This window comes from Anopheles merus, chromosome 2L (genome assembly GCF_017562075.2).
Source record: "Anopheles merus strain MAF chromosome 2L, AmerM5.1, whole genome shotgun sequence".
Lineage (NCBI taxonomy): Eukaryota > Metazoa > Arthropoda > Insecta > Diptera > Culicidae > Anopheles > Anopheles merus.
In genome coordinates this window covers 52,293,117-52,309,503 of record NC_054083.1, presented here as the reverse complement: position 1 = coordinate 52,309,503, position 16,387 = coordinate 52,293,117, and the positions used below count along the sequence as shown (strand labels likewise).

General features: G+C 50.2%; 2 protein-coding genes across 6 annotated transcripts in view; one reads left to right on the top strand and one right to left on the bottom strand.

Moving 5' to 3' along the window:
* Positions 1–16,387, top strand: part of LOC121593173 (opsin-2) — a 57,421-nt gene that overhangs the window by 24,885 nt on the left and 16,149 nt on the right. For all 4 annotated transcript variants that reach the window (XM_041915316.1, XM_041915317.1, XM_041915318.1 and 1 more), the window contains exons 2-4: positions 12,123–12,638; positions 12,730–12,892; positions 14,565–14,750. In XM_041915316.1, coding sequence (XP_041771250.1) covers positions 12,428–12,638; positions 12,730–12,892; positions 14,565–14,750 — 560 coding nt within the window. In that variant the 5' untranslated portion in view covers positions 12,123–12,427. The remainder of the gene's footprint in view (positions 1–12,122; positions 12,639–12,729; positions 12,893–14,564; positions 14,751–16,387) is intronic.
* On the bottom strand, positions 1,457–8,814 carry LOC121593174 (protein yellow-like). Of its 2 annotated transcripts, none has more exons than XM_041915319.1 (3): positions 8,645–8,814; positions 2,989–3,397; positions 1,457–2,917 (listed from the first exon to the last, which is right to left on the bottom strand). In XM_041915319.1, exons 2-3 carry the CDS (start codon positions 3,366–3,368, stop codon positions 1,774–1,776), a joined length of 1,524 nt encoding a protein of 507 aa, XP_041771253.1. In that variant the 5' UTR covers positions 3,369–3,397; positions 8,645–8,814; the 3' UTR covers positions 1,457–1,773. The 2 variants fall into 2 exon arrangements, with proteins under 2 accessions (XP_041771253.1, XP_041771254.1); XM_041915320.1 differs by lacking the exon at positions 8,645–8,814 and adding an exon at positions 3,527–3,615.

Here is a 16,387-nt window from a genome sequence, read left to right as displayed (position 1 = left end):
GCACCTAACGAACGAATCATCATCCAGTGGAATCAAAAATTTAAATTAAAAAATGTTGTCCCGGGAATATCCAGCGCCACAACCGCACAACGGCAATCGTTTCGTTACACACACACATACACCTATACAAATCCCTCACTGAATCCATACTTTTGGCTCAGGATGCGGAGTTGCACTTGAAAAGCGTCGAGGTCGGCAGTAAGGACCACGCTGCATAATGCGCATAAAGCGCCCGCTTGCGGAAGCTGCCCTCGACGCGAATGCACCATTTGCGCTTCAAGGTCGCCGGCGAAGCTTTCACAAAATCTGCTGCCCTCGGCGCGCTTACATCGATTCGGCTGCCGGGTATAATTGAATAAGGTGGAGCAGAATCTCCTCTTTTTTTGTATCGCTGTTGTTGAGTTGAAAATTGGATTTTTCTGCTCCCTCTTCGCGTACTCGCGCAACGGTCCAGCGTAAGTTGTCAAGCCAGTAGCGGCAACGCGCAAGATTGGATTTGAAGGTAACAGCATAAAATGCCACCACCCACAACCTTGGAGGTGGGAGAACTGTGACCATTTAGACGAAATGGATGAGACTCCTACGCCAAACCCGGTCGGTCGTCTGCGATTGATCCAAAATGGCAAACGATAACAATCCATCTTGCGCTTGGGGAGAGTTGGCCAACAGAAACGTTCCCATATCACATTACGGGGGAAGGTTCACTATCTACACACGGCCCCGTAAATCGATGCTCTGACTAGTGGGGAGTCCTTTTGGGGGGGGGGGGGGGAGAGGGCTACTATTTTCTTATTAAGGATTACTTTCAATCCGTCTCCGCGTGTGTGTGCAGGTGAAGCATCCTTTTGCTCGCAGTCCCCGGTGGAGTCCCGATAATGCCTTCCTGATTGCACCGACCGTGGGGGGGGGGGGAAGACATGATACATCTCAACATCTCTTTATCAGTCCCTCACCCCCCCCCCCCCCCCTGCCAGCGAACTCGGTTCACTGAATTGTTCAATACAAACGATGCAACTCCACTTGGAGATGATTAACGATGAGTGGAAGAACTTTCGGTCCAACGATCTGCTCGCACCGACGAACATCCGTGGGCAAGCAATAAGAAGCAAACATTGTTCGCTGCATTCACAGCTTCTGATTAAATTCCCCCGTCCCACTCCTACCATTGCCCTTGTGCTCCTTCTTTTCCACCCCACACGGTGGAGAGGGGAGGGAGGTCATCGCATAGGGCATTGTCGTCGTTGCGTCGTTCCGTCGGCCTTCAATTCCCCTGGGGCGCTGTATGTGGGGAATATTTATCTACGGTCCCTTTTTTGGAAAGTTTACTCCGCCCCGTGTGTCCCTGTTACCTTGTCCGTAACCCCCTTCCACCCACCCACCCAAACAATCGAAGAAGAGCATGTTTCGGATTCCTGGCTCGTCCTCGGCGCGAAGTGAAGGTGGTACAACCGTGCCCTTAATCCTTAAATAGAGGAATGTATTTCACCAATGGCTAACCGCGGTCCCGATTGTGAGCGAGCGAGCGTTGCGTTCGATTGGGGCTCGAGGCGGAGATAAAGTTTTGGAGTTGGCCCCCCGTCTCCACCCACCCGAAAGGAACAGATAAATAAGGATCGTTTCTGTGGGGGGGGGGATAGGGTACAGAAGGTGTTGGTAATGGTTTGTTTTTGGCTTCACACCCACGCGCGTTGTCACGCGAAAGTTTGGCGTCGGGCGGGAGGATGAGTGCGAATTGGGAGCGGTGGGAGGACGAGGGCACCTTCTCCACTCCCCTTACAGCTCCAGCTCGCACTCGAGCTGGGCGGCATCGAACGCCAGGCTGGGTGGGACGCGCGGATCGCACACCGTGTTCTCGATCGCCTTCCGTGCGTCCGCCATCAGCACGCGGAAGTTCGTTTGCGTGTAGTCGAGCTTGTCGTAGAGGAAGACGGGCAGCTTGTTGCTCATCACCCACAGCGACTGCTGCGGCTCGCGGTCCACCTTCAGATCGTTCGGGAACGTTAGCTTCTGGGCGTTCTTCTCCACCACGCCGAGATTGTTGCGATTGTACGGTTTGCCCAGGTCCCAGCAGCCGACGCCCGACTGCTGCACGAGCGTGAAGAACTGCACGTTGTTCTTGCCCACGCCCGCGGTCGACGATTGTCCCATGCGGCCGCGCGTGCCCACCGGCTGGAACGCCTTCGCCGCCAGCCCGAACCCTTCCCAGACGGTTTCGTTGCGCAGGATGGAGGCCGGCACCTGGAACTCCATGAAGCTGGACATCGGGTGGAAGAGCAGCATCCGGTCGCCGGAGCGGTGGACGGGCGCGAGCGACATGCCGAACACACCGTCCGACCACTGGAAGTTCAGATCCTGGTAGTTGTAGTCGCTGGCCAGCGGGTTCGGGTTGTACAGATGGTTCGTCGTGCGCCAGCTCTTGAACTTGCGCATGTCGAACACGGTGATGCCGTTGCGCCACACGTCCGCCACGTACGCGAACGCATCCTCGCACTGGCCGTCGCGTACGTCCACCACGATGTTGGTGTGCAGCGAGTCCTCCTTCACCTGCTCCTCGGGCAGGACGTACGTGAACAGCAGCTCGTCGTTCTGCAGATCGAACGCCATAATCTTCGGCGGGCAGACCTGCTGCAGGTTGGTCAGCGTGTCGGTCACGCCCGCATCCAGCACCCAGAGGCGATCGCACTCATCCACCTGAATGCGGTACACGGACATCATCTTGGAGCAGTCGGGATTGCGCGGGGACGTGTGGTAGCTCCAGTCAGGGTACGGCATCAACGGCTGGCTGCGGTCCTGGGCCGGCAGGGGCAGATAGGACAGAGTGGCCGGCACACCCGGGTTCCAGCGGGGCGTCGTAATGAACAGTCGGTCACGGAACCGATCCACACCGAGGGGCAGATTGTTTTCCGGGATGAATTCACTGTAACAAAATAGGGGAGAACATTAGTCACGTTTTGAGGTCAATGTAAAGCATGCTCCAAAAGCCGTTACCGTGTGCGGATGGCGTTATTACGCAGCTGCAGCGAGGGGTACATGAAGTCCATCACCTTCCAGTGGTAAACGGTGTCAAACACATTCTTGCCGACGTCCTCCAGGAAGTCGTTGGCAGCCCGCTTACCGCCCGCCTCCAGCCCAACCAGCGGGCCCACGTACGGTGTCGCCAGCCGTTCCTGTTCGCGCTCCCGTTCGCGCTCCCGCTCCCGCTCGCGCACAGCTCCGCCATTAGCTGCCGCCGGTGAGCCAGTGCGAGTAAACGAACCGTGCTGCGGTCCCTTCTTGAACGGCGAATAGCTACCAACCGGGGCGGCAATCACCGCTAGCACTAGCAGCACCCCTGCCAGCACCATCCAGCTGCGTCTCCCGGACGTCATGGTGTCCCGTGAGCGGTGCTTCCTTTCCGCTGTGAAATATGGCACGAAGAGAAGAAGAAGAAGAAGAAGGATGAGTGTGCGAAAGTGTAATTTGTGTTTGGACGAAAGATTTCAAAGGACGAGGACGAGAGTGAGAAAACTTTAACCTTCTCCCTCACCGATGCTCTCATTAGTTGGAACGTGTCGTGACGTGGCATTGCTTGGCTGTGACGTATGCCATCGCCTACTGGGGTGTGTGTGTTAGCGACGCAATAACAGTCGTGGTTTTAGATAAATGACAAACCACCTTTTGCCCACCACGCAGGGCCTGCTTCGGATCCGGAACTTCCCAGCATGTGCTTGTTGTTTCAAGCGGGCGGGTTCCCACGGACGCAGGTGGATATGGTTGCAATCAACCCGTTCGTTCGTTCGTTCGTTAGCACGTTCGGTACCGTACAGCATCTGTCACATTTAATTTGAAGTCAAAACATCCTTCATCTTGCTTTCAAGCTCAACCACTCTGCGCGTAGGATGCTCACCCGGAAGGTGTGTCTGTTCGGATCAAGTTTTATGACATTTGCACTCTCTGCACACCAAGCGGTGGCGGTGATTGATTCTACCCAATTTTGGAGCAGATTTATTAAATTGAAAGATTTTAAATTTCCAGCAGTTCGATCCGATTTTTTTTTCCTCAAACCCTTGCATAACGCCGAGCCAGGTGTCTACCGTTGATGGGTTGATAGCCATATAACCCCAAAATAAATAGACGGGAAAAAAGGGATCGTATCTCACCGTTCGTTGTTGCCCTGTGAAGCATGTGAGGACCTAACCCTTGAGCTGTTTCAAACCCCTTGAAGAAAAAAAAAAGGTAAACAAAAGTGGTTCTGTGCTGCCTGCCTGCCTGGCTGCCTGAGCACGTCTAATATGTTATGCACGTACGCACACACCTCCACACACCTCGTGCCGTGCATCCTCCTCCGGGTGATGTATATTGGCAATAACCTCTGCAAAAAGGCGGGGGGGGGGACAAAGCGAAAGCGTGGGACTGCCGTGAAAGTATCATTTTCCTCTGCAAAGGATTTAATTTCCACCAAACAGAATCACCGAAGGGTTTACGACCTTTTGCGCTGGAACCGTGTCTGCAGCGGGCGGCCGGATTGCGCACTCATTGAGCTTTCATTCATCGGTTTTAGTGTCCCCCCGGCGTTTGCTACCGGAGGGGAGGGGGAGATGGGCATAAAAGCTAATTACCTTGCCAAAAATATGCGATGGCTCTTTTATCGTCTGCCAACTAAACGCGGAACATTTCGCCGGTACATGAAGAGAGGGGGGGGGGGAGGCACTTACTAATTCATTCACTCCGACCCACCGGGGACCGGGTGGTGATTGTGGTTTTATGTTGCACCCGCGTTGGACCACGTTGCGATGAATTTCAGAAAATCATCCCGTAAAACGCTTTAACGCTTTTTGTGCGTTTTTCCCCCGTTGTCGGGGAAAACAAGGGACGAATCACTTTGACACTGAAAGTTGAATGTCCGCGAGACGGGGGTGAAGGTGGGGGCGAAGCTTTCATTTTAGAACAGCCACTACACCCCGTGCCACTAGCCGGTAAAGTTTGGCGTTGCTGATCGTCGGTCGAAGTGAGGTTTAAAATTTAATAAACTGTCAACATTATGTTCGTTACACCGAAAAAAGGGCGCGCTCCTCGGTTACATCAACGGCAGAGGAGTAGCGAACGAACGTTGCCTTTCGAAGAGGAGCAGCAAAAGAGAGGAAAAAACATCCGTGCGGGTGCTATGTAATTTAATAACCAAACGATGTCACGCTGTTACACTACCGAGAAACGCCGGGTTGCGTTGTTTTTGTTTTTTTGGTCCAAAACATCAGAACCAGAGGCTTCCGTGGGCACTAGTAGTGATTCAATTTTGATTAACAATTAGGCTTCGATATAATAACAATCTTTGCGAGCGATTTGGCGACATTTTGCGCGCGATCAAGCTTTTCCGTTCCCAACATCAGCATTGCTTCGTCGTCCATTGGCTGTTGAACGTTTTCGGGTCTCATTAAACGTTTACTCATTCTTATCGCCGGCTTATCGTGCGGAAGAAAAGCTTCACACACGCTCTCGTGGTTCAATTCTGCCAGCAAAATGGCACGAATTAAACGGAGCACGGTCGAGCGAAGGTCCGGTTGCACGGCCATTTCAAAACAGGCCGAGTGAATTTGAATTATACGCTTCGTCACTACGCAAAAACCATGAAAATATGCACACCAAAACAGAGCAGAAGAGCCACCAGCATGATGTTTACTCGGTTTTCCCCCCATTCTGCTCTGTGTAGTTGCGGTCCAGTACGACGGCGTGTCTCCCTTGAGTGCTTATTCTCAGTATAACAGCAACGAATTGAAATGCTGCATTGCCGGTACTTGTCAACAGACCATGAGTGTGTTCTTTTCGGGTGGCGGGGGAGATGGATAAATCTAAGAAGCTGGAAGCTTAAACGATATTTTTGCTCTTTTTGCCGGCCTGCTTGCTCCGAGGAGGAGTAGTGGTGTAGTAGCTGTACCCAATGCCAAGGGTACACGGGAAGATATTCCACAGGGAGCTTTGTGGAACGAACGCAAGGCACTGTTGGGGTGCTGGCAAATGTTGATTCGACCATGAGATGTTCAGCATACTGGAAAATTTCCGAAACATCCCACACTGCCGATGATCCCACGGTAAACACTATTACGGCCATTGCTTCTACTCCCATGGCGGGATACATCACCGAAACCGCACTGATAGCGTATTTATCCAACGGAACATCGTGCTTTGCTTTGGGGAGGTCCCCGGGTAGAACCGGATGCGATTCCCGCACCCCCCCCCCCCCCCCCCCCCATCTTTGAAATACCCATGGTCAGGCACTGTGAAACATCTCTCCCCAAAAAAATTCCTTATTCTGATTCTGATTAGAAGGATGCCATTTTTTGTTGTAGGAAATGGAAACGCTTCCGGCGGTTGGAATTAAACATTGCGCCATTCCTCCCCCATAATGACACGGTCGCTTTCGCTGGAGCTGCCACAGTGGCGCACTGGCACTGGCTATTTTGGCGCCCCACAATTGCTGGTGTCGTTAAATTTGCGTTCATTTGTGAGCGCAGAAAATGCGCGCGCGCGGGAGATCGTTACGGTGCTGCGCTTTTAGCAGACACACGTCAATGTCCAGCGGGGGCTAAGAAAAGTTTAATTTGAAAGTAAAATCTTTCCTTCACACCCGGGGGCAATTATTAAATGCGTGTTTTTTTGCTGCATTTTGCTGCATATTTTACGCTCCCAAATTGCAGGGAACGTTTAATACCCTGCAGCTAGGTGTGTGCAGTCATTCCCACAAATTACTGCAGAATAGTAGACAGTATGCAGTATTGTATTTTTTAGATTTTTACGCTTTAACCTTGCCACGTGGGCAACCACAGCCCGCTAAGAAGTAGAAGCAGCAGCAGCGGGAACATGAAGTCGAAGCGCGTACCACCACGCACGATCGAACTCGGTGGCCTTGCTTGCCGCACCGGCCGAGTTATTGGTGGCCGTGTTGGTTGTGGAGCTTTAGCGCACCGACCCAGATCCAACTCTTCGTTGCCTTGTTTGCGTCCCACACTCCCCCGTCCTAGCAAGCTTCCAACAACCGAAAAAACGCCCTCGGCGAAGAAACAGGTACGCCGTCTACGCCAAAACAGCTTGAGTAAGGTCGTGACTCTGACACGGTGGTCTTGTTTGGGTGGTTCTAGCAGAAGTTTAATGCGTTGTTTATGATTTTTTGCGCCAAACTAAATCAAGATCTTTTAAAACGCTTTCCAATCCAATTTGATCATGCGCCTGTTACAAGTTCGTGCAGCTTTAACCGTGCTTTAAAGCGTCTCCAAGTGGTGGCGTTTGCCAATAAAACGATCGCCTTGCGTTGATATACCACACGTGAAATGTCTTCATGCAATGCCCAGTGACATAAGTGCCAGTGACGGCGGAGTCTTTTGTTGATAGAGCGGCGTCAAAGCCTGCCTCACTGCGGACGAAGTGTGTTTCGGTCCAGTTAATCCTAGGGTGTCGTGTTGAGTAATTTCGGTTGACAATATGCCACACACTCACACGCGCGTACATGGGATGCACACTGCAATTGTGTTGTTTTGCACTGTCACGGGAAAATGCACCCGTGAGAATGAAGAACCGCAGCTGCTCCTTCGCTCCGGTTGCAGCAAACAGTCACCCGCCATGATGATGCATCGGTTGCTGTGTTGCTACATTTAAAATGAATGCTAAAACCCGCAGAGTCTCCTCCACATCGGATGACAGGTGACACTAGCAGGAGCAGCAGCAGCAGCATGAGCATGAAAAAAGCCAAAAATGAAAGAGGATTTTCTTTTCACACTCCTCGTGCTAAACAGTCGCCATGGCAAGGCACCCACTAATCTAACAAAAACCTTTAAAAAAACAAGGAACCATGCAACAACAAAAAAACGACCGAGTCAACAGGTTCAGGTACTGCTCAGGACTCCCACCCTTTCTTCATCATCGTGCAGGTGTATTATTTTGTTTTCGTCTTTTCGCTCTCGGCAAAACCACCCCATAGTGGTGAGCATGAGTGCATTAATAATGCAGCTCCTTATTTTTCCTTCCTGCATATGCGGGATTTGGTGTTGCATGCAAACACACACGAATGCCTCCTTCATTTCTCCTCCTTTTATATCTCTAAGCGCTCCAACCGAGGACTCCATAAGGTGAGGAAAGCAGTGAAAGCATATTATGTCACACCGAGACACTGGTGCAAGCAAACTCCAGAAGCAAGCACACAGCCAAGCCAAGTGTGGGTCTGTGTGTGGGAGTCCTCCATCTCCGCTCCAATCCTCCAATTCCGCCTGCAAAACAGCAAGGCTGCTCTCCCATTAAAAAAAAAATTGAAACTTGACAGTGAAACTAGTGGTGAAACTGGTTTCTGCATACGTAATTTCTATTGCACTCTATCGCTGGCCCTCTCTCTCTCGATCGCGAACTTTACTTTTCCATCTTTTCTCCCCAAAACCAGTCGGCGGAAGGCTTTACTGCGCTTATACTTCCTGCGTGATTTCCGCCGCGAATTCGAAGCTTTTAATACAACATTAAATATTCTAGCAGGATTTGTATTGACTCGGCGAAGATAACAACACACACACAGAGAGATCACGCAGAACCGAAATTCCCTTCCAAGCAAAATGGTGTCTTTTGGTGAACGGGGTTTTTTGTAGCACAGACAAACACACACAGAAGTAAACGTTCTCACGCAACTTACACAGGCAGTTCTTAGGATGGTTGCACACACGAAAGTGAGAGCTTTTTTCACACACAAACACACACACACACACTGCACGCACTTCAGTACACGCTCCTACAAGCGTTTGAGGGTCCGATCGCGTCCGCAACGCACCACGAAATGATGCCGCCAGACGAGTTGGGCTTCGGTTTTAAGCTCGCTTGACCGAAACGAGTGTAGCCCTGCCTCTCTCTCTCCCTCCCCTCTTCTTCTCCCTCTTGCCAACCTTCCACTACACGCACTACACACACACACACACACAATACCTGGGCCGGCTTATTATGACGCCATCGGACGCGATCTGTCTGCGCCGCGATCTGTTGCTGTCTACTAAAGTCAAAAAACGATCTGCCGCTGGGCGAACTCTCGTACCTTTGGGACGGTTTTAACTACAGTTGGTGGCGTTACTTTAAGCGTTACGCGTTGTCGATCGGCTGATGTGTAATGTTGTGCAGAACGGGTACACTAAACGGGAGGTGTCATGTTTGTTTAAGCGCCCCTTTCCCCCTAAGGATGTTGCGATATTGCTTAAGCAGCGCCGCGACGAATGGCCCGCAGAAAGGAAACGCAGCCATAATTATTCTATCATCTTGCTTGTTTTCAAAGCTTTGCAGACATTTACCGCGTGTGTGCTTCAATTAACTCATTTACACACCGGTTGAAAAACTGTCCCACATGACCCAGCGGCAGTAATCTTGCTGTGCCGTGCCTGTCACAACAAACGGCTCTTCTTGGCCGCTTAGAGAAAAAAGGCCCCTCCAAGGGGGCAATACAGTCGGCAAGCCCGCAAACTCTAGGTCTTTACAACATTGTGAAACTATGCAGGTGTGGAGCCAAAAATCATAATTCCTCTTGCTAATCGGTTCGCCGGTCGTAAGACAAATCTCTCCCGGGGGCAACCCAATCACTTTAGGGACTTTTGGTTCATTTTTCATCCTCTCAGCCGTCCAGAGTACCAAGTCATCTATGGTTTGATCTACACTGTCTCGAACGTTCCTTTTGAGTTGGGGGCAGCAGAACGTGGAGACAAAATGGTGCAAAAGCCAAAAAAAACATCAATCACCTCGAGCTACACACACACACCCAGCGATCGCTTGCGGTTTTGTCCCCTTTTAGTCCATTGGACTCTATTACTCACCTAGCAAACTGTCTTGGGTGCGTTACTTACGAAGATTGTATTATCTTTCGACACGGCTCTCACCATCTCGTGCCAAACTTTTGACGGACAGACACACCAAGGGGTTGGCAAAGGGTCATGAGGCTGACGTGGGCTCAAGAGCCGTCAAACTTCGCACCATCCACCATCTAGACAAAGAGGGTTAATAAGACGCACGGGGTTGTCCAAAGCAAACGTGGGTCACGAAAGAATTCTAACCGTGGTGAGGCAATGAAATATCGTTACCCCCTTCCGACGTCTGTCCGAAGGCCACCGAAGGGTAACAAGTAGAACACGGGTCGGTTAAATTAACTGTCCGGTAACAACCAGCCAGCTCCAGACAGACTAAACATCCGTTTCGATGTTATTTGTTCGTCTGCATAGCACGTGATTTTGCTGGCCATGTTTTTGTATCATAACTCGATAAAGAACACTTCCTATTAAACGGTTCTCCGCTTTAACACTGCTCTTTGCACACCCACCTTTGCCTTTTTGCTTTGGCCTTTTGAGACGTGGAGCAGATTTTAATGAGCAGATGGGGTTGCAGCCGGAACGGAATTCCCCGGAACCACTAGTTTGTGGCCAACGCATTCGGGGTTCATTATACCACGCGGTGGAAAGTTTGCCCGGAAATCATACGGCACACGCATGTTAATATCGGGGCATCTCCACGCAGTGGACGCAGTGGTTCGGAAGTCTGGAAAGTTGGGCCTGATGTGCAACTTCTCGCCTCAGGAAAATCAAGACACACAGACACCAAAAAAAAGAGACGGTTGCGCTGCAAATTATAGTTGCAGCAAACAACGTAACACATAATGAGGATGGCCAGCACACGGTCAACAAGATCGTTCCAAACTACGCTTAACCACCGTGCCGCGGAGGTTGGATTATGTGGGAACGAGAATGCGGAACGAGCATGTAATATTAGTGGTGCACTTATTCCTCCCTTTCACTCTGTCAGCACTAGCTTTTTATGGCATTTCCCTTTGCATTCAACGAATGTACAATGGAGTAAACTGTAGCCTCATCCTCCCAAAAAAACCAGAAACTACGGCATCTGGAGGTACATTGACCATGAGATGTAAAGTTTCAGAACGCTTTCAGAGCTGTTCCCACACAAAATACACAATACAGCGAGTGCACTAGGGGCCAGGCAGGAACACACAAAAAAGAGAGGGAAGAGGAAAAATCAATTCTCTTATCGTTCGTTCTCCCATGGACTTGCATGTTAAACGTTCCAGTATGATTTAAATCTCGGCTTGATGTCGCTCAAACGGCTGCCTGTCTGTCTGTCATGGGCGTTATCAGGGTGCTTCTGCCCTTATGCACAGCGAAGCTATTATCTGGTGATGTAGCGCTGTAGCTTCTGTTGCGATGGTCGGTCCACTGGGTCCGGTACGGCAGTAGCTCCATTATGCAAAATGTGTACTCCCTTCATAAAGTGAAAAGGATGGGCCAGAAGGACCCTAACTACATTTTAATTGACTGAAAAGATGAATCTTCCATAGAGAGAGAGGAGGTACTACTACTTCATGCAGCAAACTTAATTTATATGCAGTCTAAAATCGCCATTAGGTTGTAAAGGACGAAGTCGAGCATCACCAAATCATATACAATCATTTCACAAAATAATCTAATCTTATCTAACTGGTGAAAAGATTTTTCGGGGGATACTTTGGAGAAACTTCCCTGAAAATCCTGAAACCTGGCTTTAAATATGCAACAACTTCAAGCGAGGAAACCTTTCAAAGCTCATTCGCCAAACGCAGAACCTGTTGTGCCAAAGCTGCTGTGTTGCCTCACAAGTCGTAAAACAATAGCAGCGATGCCTCTGTGTGATTCACTGAGCCGTAGGAGGATTGTGATACACAAATCCCCTCCCATCCAATACTCCAAAGGCTCAGCAAAAAGACCACCAAACCGCACACAAAAGTATCGCACAAAGTAGACAAAATAGGATGAGCCCCTCCCGATGGTGGCGGATGGTACCTTTGTTCTTTTGTACCATCCTTCCCATCCAATCCCATTGAATTCATTAAGAAGCGCCGGGGCAAAATGAATACTGCATGTGGAGGGATGTGGTAGACCTTTTCCCGCCTTCCTTCCACTAACCGCGCTCTGTATTTATGGGAAACCTTGCTGCACGGCGGATTATATCCGTTACAAATTTGCTACTAATGGTGGTATGGCTCTCTATCCGGCTGCCGATTATCTTCCCCTTCAATGAAGTGCCCCGACCGCGAACAACCACACACACACATGTGATGTAACTTTTCCCCCGTGTTCTTCCTTTCTTTTCAGCCGACTTAAACTCGCGCACATCCGGGGAGCATCGTCGTGAGCATGGAACGTTCGCCGGCCGCCTGATCCTTCCATCATTGTGCACAGCGACGAAGCAGTGTATAGCGTTCACTTTGCGCGACCACACCAAATCGACACCGACACCTTCGACCACGTGATGATGATGATGTGCGCGTAATTAAAACTGAAGCTACTGCGAAAGATTGCGCGCGTGCACTTGCGGAGAAATTTTAGCAAAAACAGAGGCGTATCAAACAGCGCACAACACTACAGGTCTGCGTATTGCGCGCGGCATACCACGGACAATGTATAGCCAGCAACGACGGTACAGCATCACGATGGTCGTCTTCGTTCGCCGGGTGCTCCTGCTGCTGGCCGCTGGAATTACGATTGCCAGTGGCAGTGCCAGCTACAGCATGGTGGATCCACAGCGTGTCCTCGGCAATGTTGGCCTCAATGTTGGCGCCAGTTTCGGCACGGGAACGGCCACCGTCGGTGGGACGGGCAACGAGCTCGGTAAGCAAGAGAACGCCCCAGGACACTCATTCATCAGTCGTTTACAGTGTAGTCTTCTCTCTCTCTCTCTCCCTTTTCCGTTTTTCCGCAGCCGTGACCCTGCCAAAGGCTGCAACGGAACTGTTGCAGGCCACAGCTGCTGATGCCGTTGCCGCAGCTTCCGTAAGAGACAGCACTGACCTTACGTCAACGGCACCCTCGGTGTACAATGGCACCGGGAGTAACGCCACCGACAGCAACGACGCTTTATGGAGGTACGCTGACGAGCTGGACACAAACACAAACAGAGCAGGCTGTGTGAAGGAAAAGGCACTCCGGCGATGGAGGAAAAGTTGGGAATTTCTTTACCTTGCCGTTAATTGTTCCACGATACCGGGAAGAGATTGCGTTTACATGATCTAATGTCTTCCTTTTTTTTCGGGCTTGGCAGCAATTTCAAGGACAACGAGCTTGCTTCGAGAATATCAAGTTCAGTACAAACGTTGCAACAGTTTGAGCCAACAACCTGTTCGCCGTTGCATACGGAAAACCGCAACGCTCGCAACGCGTTCAAAGCTATCTTTATTCCCGGAAAAGCCATAGAAAATGGTGCGTTTATTGGTTTAATTTGATGCCGCCCGTTGCCGCAAAATCGGCTACGGGAACAACAGCAAAAAAAGCCTTTCCCTCTCTCTCTCTCTCTCTCTGTAAGACAAAAAAGGGAAACTTTGCGACCGATAATTTTCATCATTTTGTTCGGCTTCCGTTACTTTTGTGTGCCGAGCGTGAGCGGCACAAGTGCGCTGAACCAGATTCGGTGTAGCATTACAGTTTGATGTGGCGCTCTAAATTCCGGGAAGCAATCCTCGGGGCGTAGTACATTGATAGCAATCGGAAGGAGGGGAGTAAGGATCGAGGGATGTGAAACAAATTAACAACTCGTTGGATACTGGAGCTTACCACAAAAACCCGCCACAACAACAACAACAACAAACGACGTATTCTTTTACCACAGGACAGCTTAATATTTGGAAAGGGAAGTGGCGTTTGTTCGCCCTTGTAAGAAAAAGGAAAGGACCGTTTTGGGAGGACGCAGCGCAATAACGATGTGAAGCGCTGCCAGCAGTGCGCGAAGGGACCCTGTTGTTGCGCATTTAATGTTTTATTGTTGAGACCTGGGACAACGCAAAACTGTGCAGAAGACACACACTACTAAACACACTAAACCAAAGCAACCAACAACAAAAAATCAAACAGAATGGCCAACGGTTATTGCCACATTTCCCAATGTGGTGTAGCATTGCCCATTGCCGGGCGGGGTATTTATTTTTAGAGCTGGTGGCACTATCATTTTTGCCAAAGGTTGCGCGTTGTTACGTTTCCATTCCATTAACCCTCCACCACCCGTGCCGGTGGTCCTGAGTGTCCTTTCGAGCGGGCGAGCAGGCGCAAATCGGGCAATGCCAGCAGCAGCAATGCCGTGAGCAAATCCTGCCCCAAACACCACAGCACAGCGCGCGACAATCGGATGTTGCGAATGGTTTTGCAATGTCTATAATTCGCCACACTATCATCCTTCCTTCCCCTGCCCTCGGTCGGCGGCTCTTTTTTCGGAGCGAAAGGGCGTCTTACGGGGCAAAGGAGACGAGTTCTTCTTGCGAAACTCAATCAACACAACGTTTCCAAATCAACGGTCGCAAACAGACACCGTGACACCGTGTAGTGCCGCATACTTCTTCCCCCCGGCTCCTGATTGCCGTTCGCCCCGTGCGTTGTAATCAAAATTTATTCCTAAACCGTATTCCACTACCCCACCCTACCTTGCCTCCCCCGTTGCAAATGGGCCGCAGGGGTCGGGAAATGCGGTACGGATTTCCCCTCGTCGCGAAATCAGCCATATTTCTCATCAGCTCACCTCCGCTTTGTTGTCCCTTTTCCCGTCCACAGCAAATACGTCGTCCGGTCCGGATACGTGCTGCCGGTCGATCCACTGTTTGTGGCCAAAATCAATCCCTTCTGGCTGCGGTTCGATCCACCGTCGGCCGGCGAACACTACGGGCTGGCCGTATTCTACTTCCTGATGATGCTGTTCGGCGTTATCGGCAACGCGCTGGTCGTCTTTATGTTCTACAGGTAAGTGGCCATGTCCGTGGACAATGTAAACCAAACCAAGCTGTCGCATCTGTATCTCTTATTGCAATGAAGACAAATTTACTACCGATTGGAACTGTTCCTTTTTTTTGTTGTTGCTGCTGATGATGATGATTATGGTATGCGTTGCGATGGCGCTTCCGTTCCGTGCGGGAGAGCGAAACCGGATACAGTATGCTGTGATGAATATTTATGTAATGGGCGTAGGATGCGCGTTTCGGGTAAACAAAGCACATGGGAGCGGGAGTTGGAGCATCCTTCTGCGGCGGGCGAATGTATTGCATGTTTTCATTACAATCTATCTGCTGTACCCCCACGGCGGCGGCGGTGTCCAAAGTGTCCATCTGTTTTGTTTGTGCGTGCTCTGTTTACTTTGAATTACGCTCCGATACTGTCGCCCAACAACGGGTGGAATGTTTGCAGCAGCCTTTGGGCCAAATAGAATATAAAATCAGACTCAAACACACACACACTTAACACCGTCAAAACCCCCCTCCACATCATACTTTAAATGTTGCATAAAATATGTTACAAACGCTTTGAAGTATTTGCAGGTCAATGCTATGCATAACTCATCCGTTTTAACCTGTCCCGACACCACCACCACCACCAGCAGCAACAACCGTTGACATTGATACTTTTTATCGCTTCCAGCCACCCTGCGGCTGGTCGAAATGTCAAAGCAGAGCACACCCTTAAAAGCTGTCACGCTAAAACGCCTGAAAGTATGCAATCGGGATGACGCGCTCGAGCACACGCGAAGCTCTCTTGTAAAGGGAACGCGTTCTAACAAGAGCTTCCCAAGCATTAAATCCAGCCAAAGGAAAAAGCGAAAAATAACACGCTTTTGCACAATCTTTCTTCTTCTTCTTTTTTTCGAGGAATTGAAAATGTTATCCCTTGTTTGCCAACTCTCTCATCGTTCTAATAATCTGTTGATCATATTAGTCCCCTGGATTAGGTTTCTTTTCATGTGGATGGGTATCGGATGCGCCGGCAAACGGATTGAATTTCCCCTTTTTTTTGCTATCCTATATTCCCTCCGCTTCAAAGCGTAGCAACGAAACTTAGTCTAGGAAAATCATAAAGTTTAGAAAAATAAATCCATCACCACCGAGTGGAGAAGTAGCGATTGCAATGGAAAAGCCGGCACACAACCGGGGAGTGAATGAAAGGAGAAAACGGAACCGGACCGGATGGGCGGGCGGGCGGGCAGCCAGCAGAGAATGAATGAACTGCTCAATGAAGTGTGGAGAATTTTTCATTTCTTTGTCTGGCGCTTTTTATAGACCCTCAATTTGCCAAAAACTTTTGCATAAGCCGCACGGCGAACGGAGTGAAAACAGCACACAAACACGTAAAACTTTCTTACCGAGCCACCACCGTCCATTGCTCTGTCCCTCTGCTCCTCCCCACGAAGACAAACAACGCAGCTCATATTTGTTCCCGGCACACACAGGGAGGCGGCAACCGGAAGGTAATCCTTTTTTTACCTTTTCTTCCGTTACTTTCATTCCTTTTTTGCCATTTGCCTTGCTGGCTTGCTGTTGCCCGCTCTTCAACCAAGTAACCAAGCACAATCAATCAACTTGATCGATTTTGAACTTTGCCTCGAAAAA